Here is a 24,838-nt window from a genome sequence, read left to right as displayed (position 1 = left end):
TTTTTTCTTTTCTTTCTTTTTTTTTTTTTTAAAACAAAAAATCCATGCTATCAGAGTCGAGATGTGTGGCATTAATGAATGTTCCGGGGTAACCGTGAAAGAGACATGAATGGAGAGATCTTTCACACGAACGGGGAGATCAGAGAAGCTGTGAAACAAAAGAAAACAAAAGAAGAGCGGGAAAGTTTGTCATTCAACACATTCCTACTTTAAAGCGTGTCTTTTCTTCTTCTTGCAGAGAATGTGCGTGTTTGTGTAGTAGTGGAGCGGAGGTCTTTTCTCACACCGACAAACTCAAACACATAAATACTCCGTCATCCGTCAGCTTGCAAATGTCATGTTTCTTTCCAAGTAGAGCTCTGCTGGAAATCTCCTCCTGTGCTTTGAATAGATTTGGCTGATGGCTCGTTGTTCCTTCATTTGGGCAACATTGTCTTTGCTCCACTGGTTCATGGCCTCCGCTGAGTGTATATGGGTGGAAATAAGTGTCCCGAGGATCATGCGGATAGGATGTTTACATGAAACACACAAACTTGATAATAAGATGTATATAAGCAACATTAGCTGGGATTATTTTTGAGTGCTTAGGATAGCATATTTGGGTCTCTCTGACTGGTTAAGGGTTTGTCCTTGTTTCAGAAATCAGGATATGATGTTTATGTGGCAAAGACAAAATGGGATGCTTCAAAAACTCATGTTCATATAAACAAACTCATTGTCCCTGCCACTAGACCTCAGAAAGCAACGCTTGCAGAAGAGCTGTTTAGAGTTTCATCAAGTTTAAAGGCTTTAAAAAATGAGCTTCCACAGTATTTTAAGTGTGTGATCAGGCTGGGGGTAAACTGGGTAACAGCTCAAAGTGTTAATCTTGCAGTTGGTTATTTTATACATATGTATAATGTTTGTTAAATGGTTTAAATTCAAACCAGTGCTTCTTAACCTATTTCTGGGATGCTTCACTTAAAAAGCAGCCATAAACTCTAACACTGGGATCAAAGTTTTATTTATTAAAATACCAGGATACCATCAGTCAACTCGTGTTTGTTTCACTTTCACCAGAAAAATGATATCTGTTAACTTAGCTGGACTCCACATTTTTACCCAGGTCACCTACACTGGTTCTCTTCCTCACCGCTGAAGCCAGTGCAGTCTAATTAGGGATGTTATTGGATTTAGTGATACCAATACTATTATTGAGTCTGCTTAAAGGGCTTATTCTTTATCGATTCTCTTATTGATTGTTGATCAATTTTCTGAAAAATGGAGGCCCATTCTTGTTTTCAGCGGCCAGTATAGCAACAAAATATAAAAATAGCTTATGTTAGACTCAGGTACTCAACATGCTAAAGGAAGTTATTAAGCTTGCAGGTGTGTGATTATGGTGTACTGGACAGTTTAGTAGTGGTTCTTAACTGGAACTTGGTTCTTGAAATGTAAATCTATAGTAGTCACATGTTTCAGTTTCTTTAGGCTCCAGTCACACAGAATAGAAATCGGTCGGCAACCAAATGCAAACTTCAATTCAATTCCATTTTATTTATATCGTGCCAAATCACAACAACAGTGGCCTCAAGGCGCTTTATTTTGTAAGGTAGACCCTACAATAATACATACAGAGAAAAACGCAACAATTATATGACCCCCTATGAGCAAGCACTTTGACAGTGGCAGTGGGAAGAAAAACTCTTTTAACAGGAAGAAACCGCCAGCAGAACCAGGCTCAGGGAGGGGCGGCCATCTACCGTGATCGGTTGGGGTAAGAGAAGGAAAACAGGATAAAAGACATACTGTGGAAGAAAGCCAGAGATTAATAACAAGTATGATTCAGTGCAGAGAGGTCTATTAACACATAGTGAGTGAGAAAGGTGACTGAAGAAGAACTACTCAATGCATCATGGGAATCCCCCAGCAGTCTACACCTATTGCAGCATAACTAAAGGAAGAATCAAGGTCACCTGGTCCAGCCCTAACTATATGCTTTAGCAAAAAGGAAAGTTTTAAGCCTAATCTTAAAAGTAGAGATAGTGTCTGTCTCCCGAATCCAAACTGCAAGCTGGTTCCACAGAAGAGGGGCCTGAAAACTGAAGGCTCTGCCTCCCATTCTACTTTTAAATACAGTGCGAGAGCAAAGTGCTCTAATAGGGTGATATGGTACTATAAGGTCATTAAAATAAGATGGGGCCTAATTATTTAAGACCTTGTATGTGAGGAGCATGGTTTTGAATTCAATTCTGGATTTAGCAGGGAGCCAGTGAAGGGAAGCCAATATGGGAGAAATATGCTCTCTCTTTCTAGCCTTTTTTTGATTAACTGAAACCACTGTAAGCTACGGGAAATGCTGGTGAGTGGTTGCTACCTCCTTGGAATTGTCTTGGTTACAATAAGACAGCTTGTAGTTTGCAAGGGAGACGCAAACGTGTCCACAAACAGTGCCGCTGTGCACAGACTGGTGGTGAAACAGTGAAAAGTACAATACAAATGGAAACAAAGACGCTTAGCCTTGAAAGTAGAAGCTACACCTTTATGAAACATGTCAGCAGTAAAGCTTAATTTAGGCTTCTGCAGGAAATTTACGTCTTAACTTACATAGTAACTCCTTTTATCTCCACACTGCAACCTTTCACACCACTCGAGTGGTTGTGGTCGTCGACCCAACGTGTAGTTACGTTTCTCAGGAGGTGCCTGTCTGGCGTAGAGTTGAAATAGGATTCCGGTTATTGCGTACGTTACAATGTAGATCTGACGCAGGAGTATAATTTACATGTTAGGCTTAAACTTGAACTTTGTGTTTGTGTCAATGCAAACTAAGGGTGACCATGGCTGCCTGCTAGCCACGCAAGGAGGATTTTTTTTGTTTTGTTTTTTGGTGCAGCGCTGTCTTCGCAATCGACAACCCCTAGCGACAGCCAGCAACCTCCAACAACTTGTCAGCCAGGTAGGGAATACACATTTTTCCCGGCAACTGAAGGTTACCAGGGGCTCACCAGCCGACCTCTAGAGTTGCTGCCATTCCAACCACAACTGAAAGTCACACCTTAAAAAAAACGAGTGCACTATTGTCGTGTGAGACTATATATTTGTCATACACACAGACACTCAATACAGTAACAACTACCAGCTGAGTTGGGGTTGGTTTGACTGGGCTCTTCCAGCCTAAGCACAGCAATTACTTTGCAGCTCTGAATGGACTCACACTTAATTTCTAACCTCACAGGCAAAAATAAGAAGTTTTTGCAATGATTAAAGGAGATACATTTCAACTGTAAAATTACTGCAAAAAACAATTTATACCTTACATCTCTGACCTTGTGATGCTGTAAAGTTTGTGTACGTTCTACCCATAAGCTTTTATTTCACTGTGTGACAAGAGATGCTTTAATTGTAGACATTTGACTAGAGGAAAGGGGGGAAAAAAGCACAGACGTTACTAAAAATAGCAGGGGCTATGTCGTCAGACTATGGTTCCAGTAAACAATGGCTGCAAACCAGGAGAAGCAGTTCACATTTACATGCATTTAAAGTAAAACTGAAAATACAAAATGAAATCTGGCATGAAGAAAAGAGGAAAAAAACGAACTAAAACTGTATTGACAATGATAAATGGGTAGGTTATGTGTCATACTACATACATGCCCCTGTTATAAATAAATAAATGAGTAGTATGTCTAATGGGAATTAAGTCTGTTAATATTTGATTTAAGCTTGGAAGGCAGAGCTATTCCCTTCTCGCTCATCATTTTATGTCCGTTATTCCCAGGAGGAGAACGCTCACTGTTGTCTTGTAGACTCCCATCCCGCTGCTCTTTTTCTTTTTACCCATAACTGTGAGAACTGCTCACAAAGTTCAGTCAAATCTATTTGCCTGTAGCGTTTTCACCCAACTGGTTCAGCTAAATGCTTGAGCTACTCAAAACCCTGGGTTTAACCTGTTGGAGATTCAGCACAGTTTTTCTTTTCCTCGGGATGTGCTAGTCCTTTGCTCTGTGAAGCCAGACAAGATGAATGATGTCACTTAATGGTGTAGGGGGTCGGACATCTGCCACCAAATTCGCGGTGCTCGTTGCGGACGCTCACACTGTCTTTTTGTGGCTCTGCGTGCCGGCCCCGGTGAAGTCACATCCTGCTCTTCCTGTTAGCCTGTGGTTAGCATGACGTGCTAGCAGGCCGCCTCCTCTTTTAAACAGCTCAGTGAAGCTCACGCTGGTTTGATTGTTCAGTTTCCTCTTTAGAGAAGACCCTCTGCCTCAGCTGGCTGTCGCTCTTTCCGCCTCGTCTTTCTCGCTGCTTCATCTGCACGTCCTCCTCATGAACAGCTTGTTAGGAAAAATGAAGCAAATGAGGGCTAAGACTCTTCACATGACTGTCAAGCATGCAGCGCGCGCACACACACACACACACACACAAACACCTGCGTTCTATTTTCTTCTCCCCCACTTCAAAAGCCTTTTGTCCACACTTCTGCTTTTTTCCTGTCTGATTTAGTGCTCATCTGTGAAGTGAGCGTGGGTTGAGTAAACCATGCCAGTCAACATGTGTGAATGTTTTATTTTCTCTCACTGGCGCGCGCGCGCACACACACACACACACACACACACACACACACACACACACACACACACACACACACAACCAATTCAAGTCAAACAGGGTAATCATGTGAATAGGCTTCTGGTTTAACTGTGAGGCTGCTTTGGTGGGCTCACAGTGTTCTTGTTGTCCATTATGGGATGGGTCCTTCTCCCATCCCAACTGAGGGATCACATATCAGTCTATCGGAAAATGGATGCTCGCATTAGACCTCGCTGTCACACAGACCGAGAGCACGCCTGATGGCAGATACTTGTAAATATTATTAACGAATAAAGAAAAATAACAAATCCTGTAAATACTCTGTAGCTGAAACCTGATCAATTTAACCCCGTAGGTTTTTTTTAAATTCATAAGTGTGTGTTTGACAGTTTTGAGTAATACACTTAGAGAAACCCCTTTGTTCTTTTATTTTGGATGATTTACAGTTTGAGTGGGCTTGAGAGGGACCGCAGGTCTATTTTAATTGCATTTAACTTATACATAAACAACATTTCTTCTCATTATTTATATTTAAACCACATCAGATTGATCATTTTTTCATTTGTTTGATTGTACAAGTGCATTACAGTATTTATAATCAACTTATGTTCTCCCACAATGACAGCTCCGTATAATTCCCAAACACAATCCAAAATCTACATTGGTGCTGTAGGAAGCCATTTAAAACGACAAAACCAAGGAACTGGTTGACTCATCTGGAAGTATGAGATGGGAATAACTATAGTAGGACAGGGCTCGTGTTTGCGAAGGTTGTATTGTTCTGTGGCTTTGGCGTTCTTAATCTTTTTGGGATGCGGTTTGGTTTTGGCAGCATCAGCTGCGCGAGGCTCTCAGGTGTAGTCCTTGCAGCCGCCGCAAATCAAGTCATTTTTCTCTTTCCTCTCGGTCTCTGCTGTCTGTGCCGCTCACACTCTGGGGGATGATAGGTCAGCAGGATGGACTGCAGTATAACTGGAGCTGGGTTGGGCTTTACTCGACAGCCTTCCCACTCCTCCTCCATATGCTACTGTCTCTCTCTCTGTCTCTCACACAGAGACACACCCTCGGACACTCCAGCACAAAAAAGACGAGGGCGTTGCCTGCGGCCGGTCTTTGACCCCGTGTGCAGTGATGTCACTCGGTGATGTGGGGGGTTGTGTGTGTGTGTGTGTGTGTGTGTGTGTGTGTGTGTGTGTGTGTGTGTGTGTGTGTGTGTGTGTTTGGTTGTCGTGGCTGCGTAAAGGGTAAAAAAGCAGGGGGAAGACTGTGGGGATGATTTGCATCAGCTTAAGTGAATTAGACTGGGGGGTTGTCTGCAGGAGGCTATTGAGCTACCAGATGCTCTGTTGTGCTGCTGTTGTTTAGGTGGAGAGGACCTAACCCTGCTAATATGGGTTTAAAGCCTTATAAAGACAAGGACAGCTGCAAGCATCATCCCGACCCACGTAAGGGACTTTTCATGAGTCACAGCTTCAGACAGACAGTTCAAACCACGCAGTGTTTTGTCAACCACGTTTATCCATATTTCTTTTTACGAAAACCACTGATTTACAGGCAAAACTATGAGCTTAAAATCTTTTGGTTTGAGGAATTGGCATTTTTTTTGTGTGTTGTTGCATATAATGAACAAACTTACCCATTCTGCTATCTTACACTGAGCTGCAAAACCAGTTGATGCCAGTCTGGAGGCTTTTAGAGGCTTTTGTAATGATCGTCTTGACTTGGACTTAAGAAGTTAAACAGTTATCAAAGCCACTGTTAAATAATACTATAAATTTTAGTTAATCATTAGATTAGTCAAAGAGGAAGATTAAATCTCTAGCTGCTGTGTTATATACTAAATAGTAGCACTTATGTTAAGCCTCTTTATTACAGAAGAGCAAAGAGAAGAACCTTCAATAAGTAGTTGTGTATTCCTACATAATGTGTTTTTACTTACAATGATACTAGACAATTTGTGGATGGATAAGTTGCTTAAAAGCACAACAGTCTCTTAACTTCGTAGTTTCAACTGATCACTCTCTGTTTAAAGTCCAAAGCTCACAAAGTAGTTTCTTTTGCCATCACATGTGCATCCAATTTAAACAACACAAAGATGATTTGCATGCGGTGCTTCTAAGCCAATCGTGAAACCTGTCTTTAGACAAGTTCAGACATGATGTTGAGTGGTTGACACTTGCTCTGGTAGCTTGTTAGTCAGCTGGACAGTCATGCAATTCTGTGCTTCCTTAATAACTTTGTCTGTGAATTAACTCTGTAACCAGACTGGTTACAGGGGAATTAGACAGGAAGCTGCTGAGTTTCTTTGAGTGGAAATGTACATCTGATTTTTTTTTTTCCATTAAAAGCATGCTGCATACTGATCATTGTGGCTATATTTGCCATCTTTATGTCACCAAAGTCACAGCGCTTGGTTTCTGAATGTAATCATATTTTTCCCAGAAGCTGCTAGCCTTCATCAAATACAAAAAGAAAGTAAATGTGGGCGGCAGTTCTTTTGTACATCTACAAGTGGACAGCTTCACTGAAAACCCACATCACAGCTATAGAATATGCTGCTCTAATACGTTTCTAATTGAAAATATTAAAATGTACTCATTCAAATTGCAGGACTTCTAACCAAAAGTCAGAATATTACGTAAGGAGTCCGCTTCACTGCTGCACACTGATGGTGCGTTTCTTTTCCACTTTGTCCCTGTACTGAGCTTTCTTCTCTGATCTCTGTGTTAGTTCTCCATATGCTTGTTACCCTCCATTTCTTTCTCGACACCGGGGCCACACAATGTTACACAAGCACTTTAGTCAACACTGAGCACTGTGGAAAAGAGGAGGAAGGAAAATGGAGAATGGGAGCAAATGTGGACTATAATGGAGCTGTTAAAGCTTTTTGTAATGCTTGAATTCCTGCCCAACCTTTGAGAAAATCCATACGCCCAACCTTTTTATGTATGGAAACACTGTATATGAATACAGATGGAGTGGTCTGACATTTTTTTTCTCGGCCTCTGGATTGTCTGACTACAGGGCCCAGAGCTTTACTCGAACCTTTCTGAACATCTTTTTTTTTTTTTGGACAACTCTTTTTCTGGGGCCATTTTCTGTAGGTGCTGGTGCTTTAAATGGGAATCGATGGCTCTCTTCCCCTCCCTGTGGAAGTGTTTGTCTTGGTAACACACTGACCTGCCACAGTGATGCTATTGTGAAACCAGTTGACTAACGGAATGCGTTTTCTGTCATAAGACAGTCATAAGCAATATAAGGTTGATGGTTTATGTTAAACGTTTGGCTTGTCCAAACTGCACTCGTTGCTGTTGAACCCACTGAGGCTGACGCGTAACGCTTCTGACATCTAGTTGTTTAAAAAAAGCTCAAAAGGAACTCTCCACAGTGTGCTAAAGGTTCAGTGGAAAGCTTTCATGATCTCCTGACCCTCTTTAGACCAACTGTGTTATGAAAGCTGTCTGAAGTATAAACATGAAGTATCTCTCACGCTTTTTCTGTTTTGTTTTCTTCTTTTGTTCAGAATCGTGAGCTGCAGATCATGAGGAAACTGGACCACTGCAACATAGTCCGCCTGCGCTACTTCTTCTATTCCAGTGGAGACAAGGTGAGTCGGCTCGGTGTGCTTCTTCTAATTCTTCATCTGACCGTGGGAGGATGCATATTTAATTCTGCACAAATATACAGGAAAAAATATTAACAGCCATCTGTTTAAATTGACTGTTCAGCATAATCTATTTTTTCCATCCTTGGAAAAGTATCGCACCTTGTGGCTGAGGAAGCGTATTCAAGGACGAGCCTTGCTTAGATTCCTCTTTTATGGGCCTTTTTAAGGTATCTTGGGGTCTTCTAAACAAAATAAAAGAAGATCTAAAATTCAATTTATTGACTCTGATTGCAGTAGCATAACACCAGCCTCTTCTACAGAGTATACACTAAATGTGCTCTGTGGACGCTGTACTTTCAGAAGCAGTTGAGCATTTTCTAGCTCAATCAACTTGTTCTGTGTTTAAAGGGACTGGACTCATAGCTTATTTCACTGAGTCCCATTCACAGGTCATTTTGTTGTATTTTGGAATCTGTTGTTTTCCTGTTTTTTTTTATTTTTATTTTTTAATGTTTTCTCCTGGCCAGCTTAGCTGTAATAAATACAATAGTACATATCTTGCCTGGAAAGTCCCTCTCTGTGCCCTGCTGTCGGTCTTCGCCGAACATCAGAGGTCCCCTGGAGACTACACGGCTGTGCTATGTCATTCAGCTAGCTTACAACGGGCAAAGGTCTGTGTGTCAAATATAGAACCACGTGGACTTGGCTCACATGCTGTCGGGACTATACCCATGACACGGCAGTTAGGAATGCTTTCCTGTTGCTCACCTAGCGACACCAAGGAAAGCTGTTAAGGTTTGAAGGGAGGGGAGTGGACGGTGAGATGGTCAGAGGGCATCGGCTAATTATAGATCCACTCGAGCTCTCCCTTCCGCGCCGTGCAAGCTCCAAGCCTGTCCCAGGCTCTCGTCACACACCCACTGACCTCTGGGAATCACCTCTAATTCTTGGTATACTGACACAACGCCCGAGGCGACATGTTACACAAATCACCTAACACGCTGCCAACTTTTTTTTATATTGCACAAGTTTCATGTGACTGTACCATTGCATCCACCTTTACATCACTTTCTTGTATAAGTCCCCCCCACCACCCCTTCTCTTTGCCCTCTCCTCACCATGTCTAATTATGGAGACCGGCACCATGTTTTTGGTATGGGATTTTACCACCCATAGAGCTGCTGAGAGGTAGTGAAGTAGCCAAAAGGCAATGTGAAAGGGATGGAGAGTTTCAGGCATGTTGATGGATTGATGGCAGATGGGTTTAAAATAAGTACGGGAAGAAAAAAGACATAGACAAAGAGATGACATGAGAAGAGGTCAGGTGTGTAGGTGCCACTGGTGTCCTGAAATGAGGGTTCATGTTGGGTGCAGCTGTGAGACAGGCAGGGACTGTTGCTACAGTAGCTGTCAGTGTGTGCACAGGTAGTCTTATATAAGTGCTGGCATGTGGCGTGCCTGATGCACACAGTGTGCTTTTGCTTTTACCCTTTAACCACTTGTATAATGCTGTGTTTAAACAGAAGGCCACCGGTCCAAACAGCGTAGGCAGGGAAGCAAATAGTCGCTTGACTTTTAACTATGAAATTGCTCAGAGGGTGCTTGGAACGTACTCTGCTGACATGTAGCTGCCCTGTGCTGCATTTCTTCTTAAAATCACATATATTTACACACTGATTGCTTTCAGTAACATGAAAAAAATTAAGATAACATTCTTGGCAGCAGATTGACACTACAGTTTTTTTTTTTCTGTTGTAACAGACTTGAAGACAAAGTTCAGTTCATTTTCAGGTTACTGACTGAACGGTGATTAGAAATATGAGAGGCAGAGTTCAAAAACCAGCTAATTAATTGTTCATAGGTGACGAATCTGCATTAAAATTAACTTGCACTCTCACTTGCAACTTCCACTGGCACATCTAGCACTAGGACCACCTTTGGTCTTCAGAACTACCCTAATTCTCTGTGTCTTAGAATAAATAAGCCACTTGAAACATTCCTCATTGACTTTGGTCCATGTTGACATGCTGTGGTGTTTTAACAATGCTCAGCTGGTACTAAGGGACCCAAAGTGTGCCAAGAAAACACCCCCCTCATCTTTACACCATCATCAAGCCAAAACCACTGATAGCAAGCAGGATGGATCCACAGAAGAATCCACTGAGACCTCTCAACAGAAAGTGAGGAATCTTAGACCATCCGGTATTTTCCCCCCCCAATCTTCTGTTGTCCAGTTTTGTTGAGCCTTTGTCAGCTGTAGCTTTAGTTTTCTGTTCTCAGCTGACACGAGCAGCTCCCAGCGTGCTCTTTTGCTGCTGTAGCCCATTTCCTTCCAGATTTAATGTGTTGTGCATTCAGAGATGCTCTTCTGCTTTTGTTATTTGAGTTACTGTTGCCTTCCTATGAACTCGAAGAAATCTGGCCATTCTCCTCTGGCGAGGATCAGGATATTTTCACCCAGAGAACTGCCGCTCACAGAATATTCTCTTTTTTTTTTTTTTTTTTCTTCAGACCATTTTCTATAAACCCTAGAGATGGCTGTGCGGGAATATCCCAGGAGATCAGCAGTTTCTGAAAAACTCAGCCTGTCTGGCACCAACAACAACGCCACATTGAAAGACACTTTAATCAGTGTTCTCCCCATTCTGATACTCAGTTTAAGTTGGTGCCATATCATTGACTGATTAGATATTTGCATTAATAAGCAGTTGAAAAGGTGTAACTCTAAAAAGTGTAGGAGTTTATTGAGGACTATGAAATGCATACAATTTGGTCTAGGCGTATGATTCTCGCTTGGGGTGCGAGAGGTCCTGGGTTCAAATCCCGGACGAGCCCCCAATTACGCCCTCAATTAAACATAAGAATAGACTTGTACATTACAATGGTGTAAAGAAATGGTAACTTAATGATAGAGCTGTGACTTTGGTTAATGTCATACATTAGTGTTGGAAATCACTTTGATCATGTCCAGTTAATTTAACGATGTGCAACAGATGCACTTTTCTAACGTGGGCATTGTAACTTTCCTGACTTCAACAGTGTCTTAAAACTGACATCATTATGTGATTCAGACAGGATTCAGGAGGGATGTGTAACGATGATGAGTTTTGTTAACATGGAACTCTCTTTAGACTTTAGTTAATACATCTTTTTTTATACTGCAGCTTACAAAGTGAGCAAATCAAAGTACGCTGTGTCACATCCTATTAGATTTTGATTCCTGTCGGAAAAACGTTTCCATGTTGGGGAAAATATATTGTACGTAATTAATAAAGCTATTGTTGTGCCACGTGCATAAGTGACGCTGATGGATGAATCCTGCTGCTCTGTGATGTTGCAGATATATAATAAACTCAGAGGAACGACTCCAGCACACACAAAGCTTAAAACTAAATTTCACCCCCTGTTATTGTTTTGTCAAAAACCCAAATCATATTTATTGCTCCCACTGAGTTTTGTTAATCTGTTATACTGAATGATACTGAATTGGAGGCCCTAATCTTTGGTGTCCACTATTTCTTCTCCACATTTATAATCAGTCTGGGTGATTAAGAATGTAACCCTGACTAGTTGTTGGAGGCATACATTCTTCTTCTTCTTCTTCTTGTTATTGTGATTCTTGTTGAGGGCATTCCTCACATCAGTCTTTCCTTTTTCTTTTTTTTTGTGGGCTCAGAAACTGGCGACAAGAGAAACCACAGTCTAGTGCGTGCCTCTCCATTAATACTGCAACGAGTTACTTCAGATATGAAGCAGACGCTTTCAGATGCTGTCTGATAAGCAGAAAGACGTGCACGTCACAAACAGATTTAAGTGACGTGAATGACTCAACAACCTTGCGTGCTTGGTGAATTAGCTGGAAAGGAAAAGGGAACTGCTCTGGTTTTTTGTGGTATTTGTTGCTGGTGCCTTTAAAGGACTTTTAACAACTGATTTTTAAAAGACAAAATAAAAAAATGTGTATTTTCTGTATGAGAAAATAAATCTACATCAAGTTTTCAGTTATTTATTATGTTAGATTATGTTGCACTTGGATGGTGCATATTTTTAAATGAAGTGCAGTGAACTTATGAACTGATGGGTTGACAATGAGCCTGTGTGGCTATTTATGAGTTCAGCTGAAGGATGGTTGTGTAAACATACAAAACGAATAGGCCCAGGGGCACCTCTTCTGCCTCCGGTCCTCCTGACTGGTTGATCCGGCTGTGGATAACATACCAGTGTAGCTTTCTGTTTCTTTCTGGCTTTTTTTTGAGCTATTAAATCAGTGATTCCAGATTTTAATAGAGACACTGTGGTTGAATAGCCTTGCATCTAGATAATGAATCTGGTAGAGCTGCCACTGGATTTCCCAGGAGCCAGTGAGAGACAGGTGAGAGTTTATGGCTGTGGCTGACATATCTGGCATTGCTCCTGCACATATTAAAGACTTATTCTTAGATTCGTAGTGCCATGTTGCAGCCTTCATTAGCGTGGGCCAAAATAAGGACTCAGTTAACGTCCCTCACATCTTGCTCGAGCTCCGTCTGTGCCGCTGTCTGCCTTCCTTGATTTCACAGACTCATTTGCGCTCACAGTTGTGTAATTTCCTCCCATAATATGCATTTAAATATGCTTCATAATGTCAACACAGAAGCGCAAACACACATGCTAATAAAAGCTTTGCTTGTGAAGACTGACATGCAAACTGTGCGTTACATACTGAAGACTGCTAAGCTTACTGACAGATAGCGTAGCCAGGTTTTCTCACCAAATTAGAGGCTGGGTTGCTTAGCTGGGAGTGAACAAGGAGCCAATCGGATCCTGCCTGGCTAACCTCCGGGAACAAGCCAAGGAAGTGGCTTTGTAGTGAGGCAGGAAGTGAGTCATCGCTGTTGCTAGGCTAAATATAGCTTTAGTGGCACCAGAAGGAGGTGTAATGGGCTCTCCAGACGTCACAATTCTTATCAATGGGAGTTTTGCTGGTGAACGAGGGATGGCTGTGTGCTATGATTGGTAGAAGAGAAAGGCACGCAGAGATCGCGTGCTAAGGAGTGAACGCGATGCCAGTGATGGATCAGTTTGTAAATGAAGCTATACTCACCAGTATCGGAAACCCTGTGCGTGCCTGTCCATCTGTCTTCCAGGAGTCAAGGCCCTGTACTTCGCTCGCTGTCTGTGTATGTGTCCAGTCATCTGAGTGTGAACAGGAGAGAGCTGTCAGGACAAAGCAGGACACTGAGCTGACAGAAGTGTACCGCACAGTCTGTCTGGAGGCTCTTCACAGGCCCAGCTCACTCATTTTGCTTTGCAGACCTGCAGGGAGCCAGCGCCTAAGCTGCATGTTGGGCAGCGTTGCTAACAGATGGGGAAAAGGAGGCAAAAGGAATCCAGACACTCAGTCCCAGACTAGATAGGAGGGAGAGAAGAAAGCAAGGAATAATTTAATTAAAATGTAATTTAAAAGCTCAGATTTATTTATTTATTTTTTTTACTCAAAGAGGGATGTCTCATGGGTGTCTGTGCAGATACTGTTCAATACCAGTCAGTGCTACATGATTACATGTAGCAGTATGCGCTCACCGCCCACTGATCCTCTCAAAGATGTCATGATGAGGGAACACATGAGGTATATAGCTTTGCAGATGCAGTTACAGTGTGGGCGATGGGCCGCTGTTATCAAAAATGCAGTTTATCACAGTATTACATGCGCCTACACAGAAGACACACCCATGTGAAGTCCATTTACACTTTATCTTACATTTATGTTTGAAACGAGTGAAGGAGCCTTCTGCCAGTGATAAACGGTGAACGCACACAACTTATATTTTGAAGGCGAGTCAGTTGTGTTGCAAAGATTAAATACTGCATCAGCAAATCCCTTGAAAGAAAAGCAACACCATCAATAAAGCGATGGCCAGGTTTAGCTTCTCGCTCTGCTTCATATACCTCAGCTGTATTTAAAACACATCAGTGGCCCGCAGTGTTGCATGGCTGCCATGTTTCTTCACTACAACATGGCCTGTGTAGTTTATTTTGGGTTAGTCCCGCCTCACCATTTTGGTGCTATGAATACTTACTAGAGCATCAAATGTGTACCAATACCCTGGTGAGAAAAGTCCCCTCCACTAAAGCTCAGCTTGCTCTAGTTTGAGCAATATTAGATCAAATTTGCTCTGTCCAGTGGTTTGGGCATTTTTCATAAGACCACAATTTGTGATTAAGTGGCTGTTGAATGATTTATGCAGATGGGAGGGAAGTCAAAGTATTAAGAGAGACAGCAGGACTGTGGTTGTGCTAATATTTTGTAGAGAATGCATGAAAAATATATAAATTCCAGGTTTGTCTTCTAGAAAAGTGCTCAGTTTGTTACATTGTTACTACTACTGGTATTCTGTTACTGGTTTTATTGTTAGCATTAAATGCTTAGAAGAAGACACTTCTTCTGATGATGGACATTTTCCAAAAAACACCACTGATCACTCAGTGCTGATTTATTCACATCACCCTCAACATGGGCATAGTGTTTTATGCAGAGGCCTCTGCTGTTCCTCCTAGCATGCAATCAGAGCCTGAGCAGGCTAGTTGTCAATGCGTCACGTATGCGTTTGTGAGTAACCTTCCTCATGAATTTTTAAAGTATTTCTTAACTCTTGCATTTTAGCCTTATACGATTTACAGCCTCCCAAGCTTGAGTTCCTCAAGACACTCTAATGGCTTACTTTGGGCTCATTCTGGCCATATTTAAAGGAAATGGGAAGTCTAAGAATAATTGGGTGGAGAACCCCCCAGATACAGCATCCTTTCATGGTCAGTGCGCTCCAGAGTTCAATGTACACAACCCCGCCCTCCAGCACTGGTCTCGTCCAACCAGGAAACAAGGAAATGATATCACTGTCTGCGGCCACTGTCGGGGCAACGGCCGTTATGACGCACGGTTGTGTGCTTCCTGCCCACAGGGAGAGATACAATGGATTCCCAGTTAGGCTGCAAGAAAGCATCAATTACATCAGCATGAATACGGCTTCTTTCTTAGGAAAAGATGCATCACAGCTAAGAGGAGAGAGACAGGGTAATAGGATGGGGATACATATTTAGATCACAAGTTTTGAGTTAAATTCATGCATTTTCCAAGATTGTGTTGTTTTTCTTAACATGTTTAGATTACAAGTGTCTTTTCTATACAGTTTACATGATTTCTGTCAGTGTAACCATGTTTTTTTCTTTTCTATTGTTGCTTCTCACCGACAGAAAGATGAAGTGTATCTGAATTTGGTTCTGGATTACGTGCCTGAGACCGTCTACAGAGTGGCCAGACACTACAGCCGAGCCAAACAGACTCTGCCTATGGTTTATGTGAAGGTAAAAGCTCTGTCTGTTTAACAAGGCTGAAAAACACAGTTTAAAGTGAACTTGACGGACATGTTTCCAATCTCATATTTTTTATTCTTGGAGTCTACTATAGTAACTTTCAAAACAATCCTCATTGGTGGAGCTCCTTGGTTTATCCACTGACTGAAACAGTTCGCTTTAGCAAGCCTTCCTTTAATCCTGCTTACTTCTGATTGGTATCTCTTTGTAAACAGAAGGTTAAAACGGAGCATGGGCGGATGTACTATGAGATGACCATGTAACAATTCTGAAATACATAATAGTTAATCGAATATCTCTGGTAATTCTTACCGGTAGTTACAGCAACTTAGTTAAATCTGAGTTAGTCTGGTGAAAGCTGCAAGTATAAAGACTGTAGATATATCAGTAAAATGGGGTGCGGGCTTTTTGTGTGTGAATCAGTCGTGATAAATTTGGGCTTGGAGAATTGTTATACTTTTAATATGAGACAAGCTGCTTGTAGGTCCACTTTAACCACACTACCCCACTATGTGTCCTTTATCTTCACATTTCTTAAAGTACGTATTTTTCTTTTTTCTACAGAAAGAATATTATCAAATCAAAACATTATTTTATTAAACAGCTGTGTTGGTATAAAATGTGGCTTAACTCTTCTAGTTGATTATGGGGCTCAGTTTTCATCCAGCATCATAAGATCCAGATTTCACTGAGCTGTGTTATCAGCTTGTTTTTGATAAAAGCTAATTTATCATATTTTGAGAGCTTCACTGCTAAACACTAAATATAAACAGCTCAACAAATGAAAATTTTTGTCCTTGCATATCCCATCTATTTTTGCCCTTAGACGACTTTTACTAACTTTTTAACGTTGTGTTTTGTACAGATCTTAGATTTAGCTAAAAATCCTAAAAAATCTCAGAAACAATCTCTGTCTTCAGATTTCTTTTACACAATGTGAAACTTTACTGCTTTGTTGGTTTGCATCGTGTGTGCACACATGAGATGCTACTTTTTAGGACTTACTTAGATGACAGATGTGCGAAACAAATTGGGAATAATTAGCAGAGGCACAAAAAAACCTCCATCTGAAGGACTTTTCTGTATCAATGAAGCAATTAAAAATAAAGCACACCTACTGTTTACTACACCTGCTGTTCCACTGAGCAAATTCTCTGCTCAGTTCTCTTTGAAAGTAAATCCACCATTGTACTATTAATTAGGATTAAACAACTAGTTCACTGTGTTAACAAGTAAAACATTTTTTGATCTTATTTGTAAGAATAGATTGACCTGAGGCGGCAAATTTGAAACAAGAAATGAGTTTGGATTTAAAAATTTGCTTTCATTTTAAAACGTGTGTGTCTATAAAAACACTTCATATACTTAATTTTATCTCTACAAAAGCTGAGTGACAATGTTTAGGAGTTAAAAGAAACAGTGTGTGAAACTGGAGTCTAAACATTTGCTGTAAAACTCATTCTCTGGAGCTGAAATACAGCCCAGAGTTTCTATATTTTAGTGCTGTAATGGAAGTTTGCTGTTTCTCTAACCTCTGTGTGTGTATTTGTGTGTGTGTTTTCCTGTGTAGTTGTATATGTACCAGCTCTTCAGGAGCCTGGCCTACATTCACTCGTTTGGTATCTGCCATCGGGACATCAAACCCCAGAATCTGCTGCTGGATCCAGAGACGGCTGTTCTCAAGCTCTGTGACTTTGGCAGGTGAGGGACAGTCATGTTTTACACTGATCTGAGTTTTTTCTTTTCTTGGCATTTACAAAAGATGTTCACATTGGTACCGCTGTGATGTCCGATAACATAAAAAGTGAGCGCCAGCAACCAGTTAGCTTGGCTTAGCATGGACAGTGGAAATAAAGGAATGGGTCTTCTGGATCTGTGTGAAGGTTTCAGAAGGCTTCTAAGTAACATTGCTGCTCATCCTCAGTATTTAGCAGTGTCCTGAAGACAGCAAATCACACACTGTAACTATGCACAACCAAGAAAAAGGCCCTGTAACACTGCTGTACATCATTCTTACACCAGATCATGTTGGAATTAAGCAAACGAGACTGACCCCTGTTTACATCTCTTCTCATATGACTTTATATTTATGAGCATGAGAATGAAATCAGTCTCCAGCTCTAAACATACCTAGTCAGTCTGTTTCCCCAAATGTTACTCTCTTCCTTTTGAAGAGTTTCACCCTTAAGCTGATGCACACTGTGTGGCTGCCTGGTTGAACTGAGAAAATAGGTGAGGCCATAGTTAAAGTCATGTGGTGCCATGAGTCTAGGTTTACTCTGTTCCTGGGAGATGAGCACACTGTACCCTGAAGAGAGGTAGATAAAAGTGATGCAGCTACCATCATTGTCATCATACCTGTACCTGCCCTACAAGCCTGTGGAAGCAGTGTTATGATCTGGGGTTGCTTCAGTGTCTCAGGTCTAGGTTCAGCAACATTATCTGCCCAAACATGAGGACAGCGGCTACCTGAACGTGCCGAATAATCAGGTTTTTTCCTTGTTCAATGGAACGGGCACATTCCAAGATGACAATGTCAGGATTCACTGGGTTTAAATTGTGAAAAGAGTAGTTGAGAGAGCACGAGACATCATTTTCACACAGAGTCCAGACTGTATCTCCACTGAGAAGCTTTGGGATGTGCTGTAGAAGACTTTCAACCAACTGTCCAATTTGTTCAGTTTGTTAGTGGAAAAACGTGAACCACCTCTGGAGTGAAAATGTCGTAATAAATGTTGCTTAAACGTATCAAAACAATGCCATGGAGAATGCAACGCCTAAATCCAGCAACATAATAATGTGGGAGCTGTTTTCAGGCGCATTATACAGGCTCTAGAAAGTGTGCAAAAGTCAAACTGAGATCAGCGTGCGTTGTCGAAAACAGATGATTTATTTACTTTTCATTCGTTAGCATAAATGCTGATTATATTTGTAGCAGAAATGTAGAAATCTTCCTTTTAGCTGTGTGTTTGATTGGATATGAAGTCCACTGAGGTTTTATCACACGTGTAAATCCTCAGTACTGGGTGTTTCTTCAGGTTCATTTTTTCCCTTTTTTTTGAAGTATGCAGATGGTGGTGATGATGATTATTTGCTATGATTTTGTGTGCAGCGCTAAGCAGCTGGTCCGTGGAGAGCCTAACGTGTCCTACATCTGCTCTCGCTACTATCGAGCCCCTGAGCTGATCTTTGGTGCCACTGACTACACTTCCAGCATAGGTAGGCTAACTCGAGCAACAACTCTCGCTGCCTGACACATGCACATTCATCAGGAAATTATGAGATCGTGTGTTACTTATGATAAATGGACTGGTTCTTATATAGTGCTTTTCTACTCTGGTTCAGCACTCAAAGGAGTTTATAAGCTTTACAGCAAGTCGTCATTGCTCCTCTTCTGCTTTTACAATCGGACTCCTGCCTTGTCCTTTAGATGTGTGGTCAGCCGGCTGTGTACTGGCAGAGCTGCTCCTGGGACAGCCGATCTTCCCTGGTGACAGCGGAGTGGACCAGTTGGTGGAAATCATCAAGGTAATGACCGTACTAACCGAGAGTATTCCAATATTCCCAAACAAATACAGCTTCAAGTTGGATGTAATATTACTCGGGCTAATGGTTCCACCCGTGTGTTTCAGGTTCTCGGCACCCCGACCCGAGAGCAGATCCGTGAGATGAACCCCAACTACACTGAATTCAAATTCCCCCAGATCAAGGCACATCCATGGACTAAGGTGAGTCAACAGGTACAGGAGCCCTTTTACTTCTTTAAGATCCACCGCAAAAGCATTCTGCCATTCCTGTTTTGCCTGCATGCTTCGCAACCATCCAACATCATCATCTTCATCTAACAGACCTGCATGTGAAATAGTTAATGCCATAAATGCACAGAGTTCTAAAAAATAAAAGATGCAAAGAATTTGCATTTACTGAAAATTTACTGAACTCAGCTCACACTTATCTCCCTCAGATCGAGATTATGGAATCAGCAGCACTCGTGCTCAGAGCAGATGTGCTGACTGGTAGCTAGCAGCAATGTGCGGATGTGCAAATCAAATATTGAGCACCAGGCAACGAATCTGAGGCGCCGTGTACTTTTTTGCATCAACTGTTTCAAACTCGGGGGGGGGGCGATGGATGAAGGCCTTGAAATCCTTCTCAGTGTTCCCGAACGTGCCATGCAGTTGTGTGATTTCTTGGTGTTGATGCTGCCAAAGATGCTTTTGTTTAAATGTTTAGTGAGAGTCTTGACCAAATCACATCAGCCAGACAACTGGCATCCTTAACTGAGAGTAAGGGTTTTTTTATTTCTCCAATTTTGAATAAGTCAGTCCTGAATTTTATATTAAATTTATACAGTGGGGCAAAAAAGTATTTAGTCAGCCACCGATTGTGCAAGTTCCCCCACCTAAAATGATGACAGAGGTCAGTAATTTGCACCAGAGGTACACTTCAACTGTGAGAGACAGAATGTGAAAAAAAAAATCCATGAATCCACATGGTAGGATTTGTAAAGAATTTATTCGTAAATCAGGCTGGAAAATTAGTATTTGGTCAATAACAAAAATACAACTCAATACTTTGTAACATAACCTTTGTTGGCAATAACAGAGGTCAAACGTTTACTATAGGTCTTTACCAGGTTTGCACACACAGTAGCTGGTATTTTGGCCCATTCCTCCATGCAGATCTTCTCGAGAGCAGTGATGTTTTGGGGCTGTCGCCGAGCAACACGGACTTTCAACTCCCGCCACAGATTTTCTATGGGGTTGAGGTCTGGAGACTGGCTAGGCCACTCCAGGACTTTCAAATGCTTCTTACGGAGCCACTCCTTTGTTGCCCGGGCGGTGTGTTTTGGATCATTGTCATGTTGGAAGACCCAGCCTCGTTTCATCTTCAAAGTTCTCACTGATGGAAGGAGGTTTTGGCTCAAAATCTCACGATACATGGCCCCATTCATTCTGTCCTTAACACGGATCAGTCGTCCTGTCCCCTTGGCAGAAAAACAGCCCCATAGCATGATGTTTCCACCCCCATGCTTCACAGTAGGTATGGTGTTCTTGGGATGCAACTCAGTATTCTTCTTCCTCCAAACACGACGAGTTGAGTTTATACCAAAAAGTTCTACTTTGGTTTCATCTGACCACATGACATTCTCCCAATCCTCTGCTGTATCATCCATGTGCTCTCTGGCAAACTTCAGACGGGCCTGGACATGCACTGGCTTCAGCAGCGGAACACGTCTGGCACTGCGGGATTTGATTCCCTGCCGTTGTAGTGTGTTACTGATGGTGACCTTTGTTACTTTGGTCCCAGCTCTCTGCAGGTCATTCACCAGGTCCCCCCGTGTGGTTCTGGGATCTTTGCTCACCGTTCTCATGATCATTTTGACCCCACGGGATGAGATCTTGCGTGGAGCCCCAGATCGAGGGAGATTATCAGTGGTCTTGTATGTCTTCCATTTTCTGATGATTGCTCCCACAGTTGATTTTTTCACACCAAGCTGCTTGCCTATTGTAGATTCACTCTTCCCAGTCTGGTGCAGGTCTACAATACTTTTCCTGGTGTCCTTCGAAAGCTCTTTGGTCTTGGCCATGGCGGAGTTTGGAGTCTGACTGTTTGAGGCTGTGGACAGGTGTCTTTTATACAGATGATGAGTTCAAACAGGTGCCATTCATACAGGTAACGAGTGGGGGACAGAAAAGCTTCTTACAGAAGACGTTACAGGTCTGTGAGAGCCAGAGATTTTCCTTGTTTGAGGTGACTAAATACTTATTTTCCACCCTGATTTACGAATAAATTCTTTACAAATCCTAACATGTGGATTCATGGATTTTTTTTTTCACATTCTTTCTCTCACAGTTGAAGTGTACCTCTGGTGCAAATTACTGACCTCTGTCATCATTTTAGGTGGGGGAACTTGCACAATTGGTGGCTGACTAAATACTTTTTTGCCCCACTGTAAGTCACTGTAGGTGCACCCATCAGTTTCTATATTTTATTGGTTTTTAAGTTTTTTCAGTCCCAATAATTATTTGAACAAAGAAAAAAATATCAGACTTTATAAGAGCAAGAAGGGAGAAGGATGCAACACCATCGCTGGTAGAACTCTACATTTTAAACACTTGTTACCGGATCTGACTGGTGATTCAGAACATGCCGTTTTAAAGTAGCAGTTAACCCTGAAATGAAAGTTGACTTACCCGATGCTTCAAAACAACTGAAGCATTTAACCACGACTTCCGAGTTGCAAGACTTGCTTCAGGGAGGAGTTTGATAATGACGCACTGGTTCATCGAGCTGAAAACAACCACTTTCTTTGTTCTTGACCACCTGTAGCACAATGTCTGGGCCTATTATCAGCAGCATCAGAGCTTTGGCACAGGCTCAAAGCAAATATAAGATCTGCCTGATGTTTTAGAGTGGACTGATGTTAAACCTGTGCTATCCTGCTTCAGTCAGTTACTTCATCAACTGCCACCCTACCTCCCAACATCACGATGTTGCCTCGTTGCTTGTTTTAACTCATCTTGAGAACTAAACAGGTTTTAAAATCTAAAGGACAGTCTCTCTTTCTTAGCTAAGCACAGCTCTTCTATTTGAAAAAGCAATTAGCCAATCAGGAGGGAGCAGGGCTATCAGGCCCTCCTGTTCACCTCCGACGTGCCTCGCTGTGGTCGCTCTCTGCAGCTGCATTTCATTTGCTACTCACTGCTACAGCAGTCATATGCTTCCACTGATTCATTCATAGCACGCCATAAAAAATGCATTGGTCAAAGTGCATTAGCTTTCATAGGATATTAGTAAAGATTCATTTTTCATCCAGTCATATGCTCTGTGTGTGTGTGTGTGTGTGTTGTATATGCGTTTGTGCTAAAAATACTGAAATGTCTCTTTTCTTTGGAAACTCGTGATGTTCTCATTGTTGATTCGAATTGACGTTCAGGTGTTCCGACCACGTACGCCTCCGGAGGCCATCGCCTTGTGCTCCCGCCTGCTGGAGTACACGCCCACGGCCCGCCTAACACCCCTAGAGGCATGCGCACACTCATTCTTTGACGAGCTGCGCGACCCCAGCATCAAACTGCCCAACGGGCGAGAGAAGCCCTCGCTCTTCAACTTCACTACCCAGGGTAGGCGCACTCACAAAGCATTCCTCGGAAGAGAAACCATTCATTTAAAAAAATAACACCTCTCCCAAAGTCCCATTTGCATTGTAAATACGGTTTAAACACGAATATTAAAATAACAAATTCAGGGGGATCCAAAGCCCTGAGGGTTTAAAGTTTTTCTGTTTTGAATAATTCACTTTACTTTATTTAGATACTCCAATCTAACAGATTTTTTAGAAGAATATAAAGTACATTTAAATTTTTTTTTTTTTTCTGGGACATATCGGTTATCTCGTATTCACAGTAGCATTTATCTGTAAGGAAATCTAAGCACATCTTAAAACGCCACTTTTATGTTATCGCTGGTCTGCAGGTAACTTTGTAACAGCATAATGTGGTAATGCATTGTGTGTTCTTCTTCTTTTAGAACTATCTAGTAATCCTTCTTTGGCCTCCATACTCATCCCTGCCCACGCCCGCAGCCAGGCTGCCGCCTCTACCCCAACCAATGCATCTGCCACCACAGGTTAGAGCCACGCTACCTCCGTCAGACCCTTGTTTTATGTGGTTAGCTGCTCTATATTTATTACTTTGAAGTACTGGTTGTGGCTTTGTTTTTCAAATTAGCAGTAAGCAATTTCATCCCCTAAAGGTCAGCCTCTTTAGTTCAATTTAAGTTCAATTTAACTTAAGCCAGAAGTTGTTTTGCACTCATGTCTCCGAGCACTAAACGCTGCAAACAACAACACATGCTGTTTTTGTCGAAGGGTTGACTTTACTTAACATGCCACCTCAGTTTGGCAGTATCTTAGGTGTTTTCAGCTGTGAGTTTGGCTTTTAATTATTAATAAAACAAGATAATTGAGTTTTTGTTTTTTTTAAATTGTGACACCCTTGCTTTGTTTTTTGCTATAAATTCTTTGCACTGTGCTCTATTACAGCAGCGGCTTTTGCCCGACACCATAGGCCCAAACTCACTCCCAGTCATGTGACATGCTTAGCTTACTTCACATTCATTAATTATTGCGTTTCCACTTCAAAGAACTGCTAAAAAAAGTTTAGTGTTTTTTCCCATCAATCCATGGGGTTTCTAATTGTTTTTAAATTGTGTGTTTTTCCAGAATTTAAAATTCCTTTCTTCTCATGTATGCTTATGTTTAACCTGCGTAGCATTATCGATTCACATTTGCTGCTTATATTGTTCAGTGTGGTTTGTATACACAGATTTGTATCCTTCGCTCTCATTGTGTCTCTGTAACTCTTTTTCTACCTTTATCTCTAAACCAGCTGTTCAACTGAGCACTTCCTCTTCCTGTTCATAGATGGCAGCAGCACAGAGCGAGGTCCCACCACCACCACCGCCTCTGCCTCAGCTTCCAACTCCACCTCCTGAGCCCACAGAGCACCTGCCCCGCCCCGGTCTCAGCCCCAGCCCTCAGCCTCTCCATTGCCCTGGCCAGGGGGTGAGCTCTGCTCAGCTCAGCTCTGCCCTGCTCCTCTTCCCCGGCAGCAGCGGAGCGATGCTGAAGCAGGCCGGGTTCGACAGCTAACTGACCACAAACCTAGCATCCCCAGTCTGCCTCTCTTATCCCCAAACCCGGCCTCAACATAAAGCTGTTTGAACTCTTCTCCATCCTCCGTCAAAGATGCCTCTCCGTGCCCTCTCGACAGGGAAGTGAAGCGCAGGGCCGAAGATGTTATCGACTGTACTGTTGATTTAAAAAGTACACTGTACACGTATACACAATGCTAGCCTGCTAAGAGGACAATCTGTAGAAAAGTCCTGAGCTCTCCCCCTTTTTTGCCCTTTCTCTATCTGGCCTCCCTCTCCATTGTTCCATTTTTCTGCATCCTTTGACCTCTGACCCCTCCGTCCCCTGGCCAACCCCTCCTCCTCGAAAAAAACAAAAACGAGCCCCGCCCCCCTTTTGGTTCTTTCTGTAGTGCATGGCCTGAGTATGGTAGGATCACCTGGGGGCCACCAAGCCCTCTCACATCCACTTCCGCAGACAAGGCATGAGGCTCACGCACGCGTATACACACACACAGACACACACCTACACCCTCAAACACACACATCCTCACACACATGGATGCATGATGATCCTGGTGTATGTGGGAAGAAACAGTCCTCTTTGGGAGGACATGTTTGGACAGTGTTGTTTTTTTGTTTTTTTTCTTTGCCCGGGGTTATTTTTAAAAATGG

At 42.2% G+C, this 24,838-nt stretch overlaps 1 protein-coding gene across 3 annotated transcripts in view; it reads left to right on the top strand.

The window, feature by feature from the left end:
- The window catches only part of gsk3ba (glycogen synthase kinase 3 beta, genome duplicate a), a 33,242-nt gene extending 8,404 nt beyond the window's left edge, over positions 1–24,838 (top strand). Inside the window, exons 3-11 of one of the 3 annotated variants that reach the window (XM_026144110.1) lie at positions 8,093–8,176; positions 15,407–15,517; positions 17,097–17,227; positions 18,639–18,745; positions 18,957–19,054; positions 19,159–19,266; positions 22,467–22,653; positions 23,060–23,158; positions 23,955–24,838. In XM_026144110.1, the coding sequence (XP_025999895.1) occupies positions 8,093–8,176; positions 15,407–15,517; positions 17,097–17,227; positions 18,639–18,745; positions 18,957–19,054; positions 19,159–19,266; positions 22,467–22,653; positions 23,060–23,158; positions 23,955–24,025 (996 nt within the window). In that variant the 3' untranslated portion in view covers positions 24,026–24,838. Of the gene's footprint in view, positions 1–8,092; positions 8,177–15,406; positions 15,518–17,096; positions 17,228–18,638; positions 18,746–18,956; positions 19,055–19,158; positions 19,267–22,466; positions 22,654–23,059; positions 23,159–23,919 lie in introns of all 3 variants that reach the window. The other 2 variants (XM_026144111.1, XM_026144112.1) reach the window with 2 other exon arrangements.

Source organism: Astatotilapia calliptera, chromosome 16, assembly GCF_900246225.1.
Source record: "Astatotilapia calliptera chromosome 16, fAstCal1.2, whole genome shotgun sequence".
NCBI lineage: Eukaryota > Metazoa > Chordata > Actinopteri > Cichliformes > Cichlidae > Astatotilapia > Astatotilapia calliptera.
This window is presented reverse-complemented; position numbering and strand designations above follow the sequence as displayed.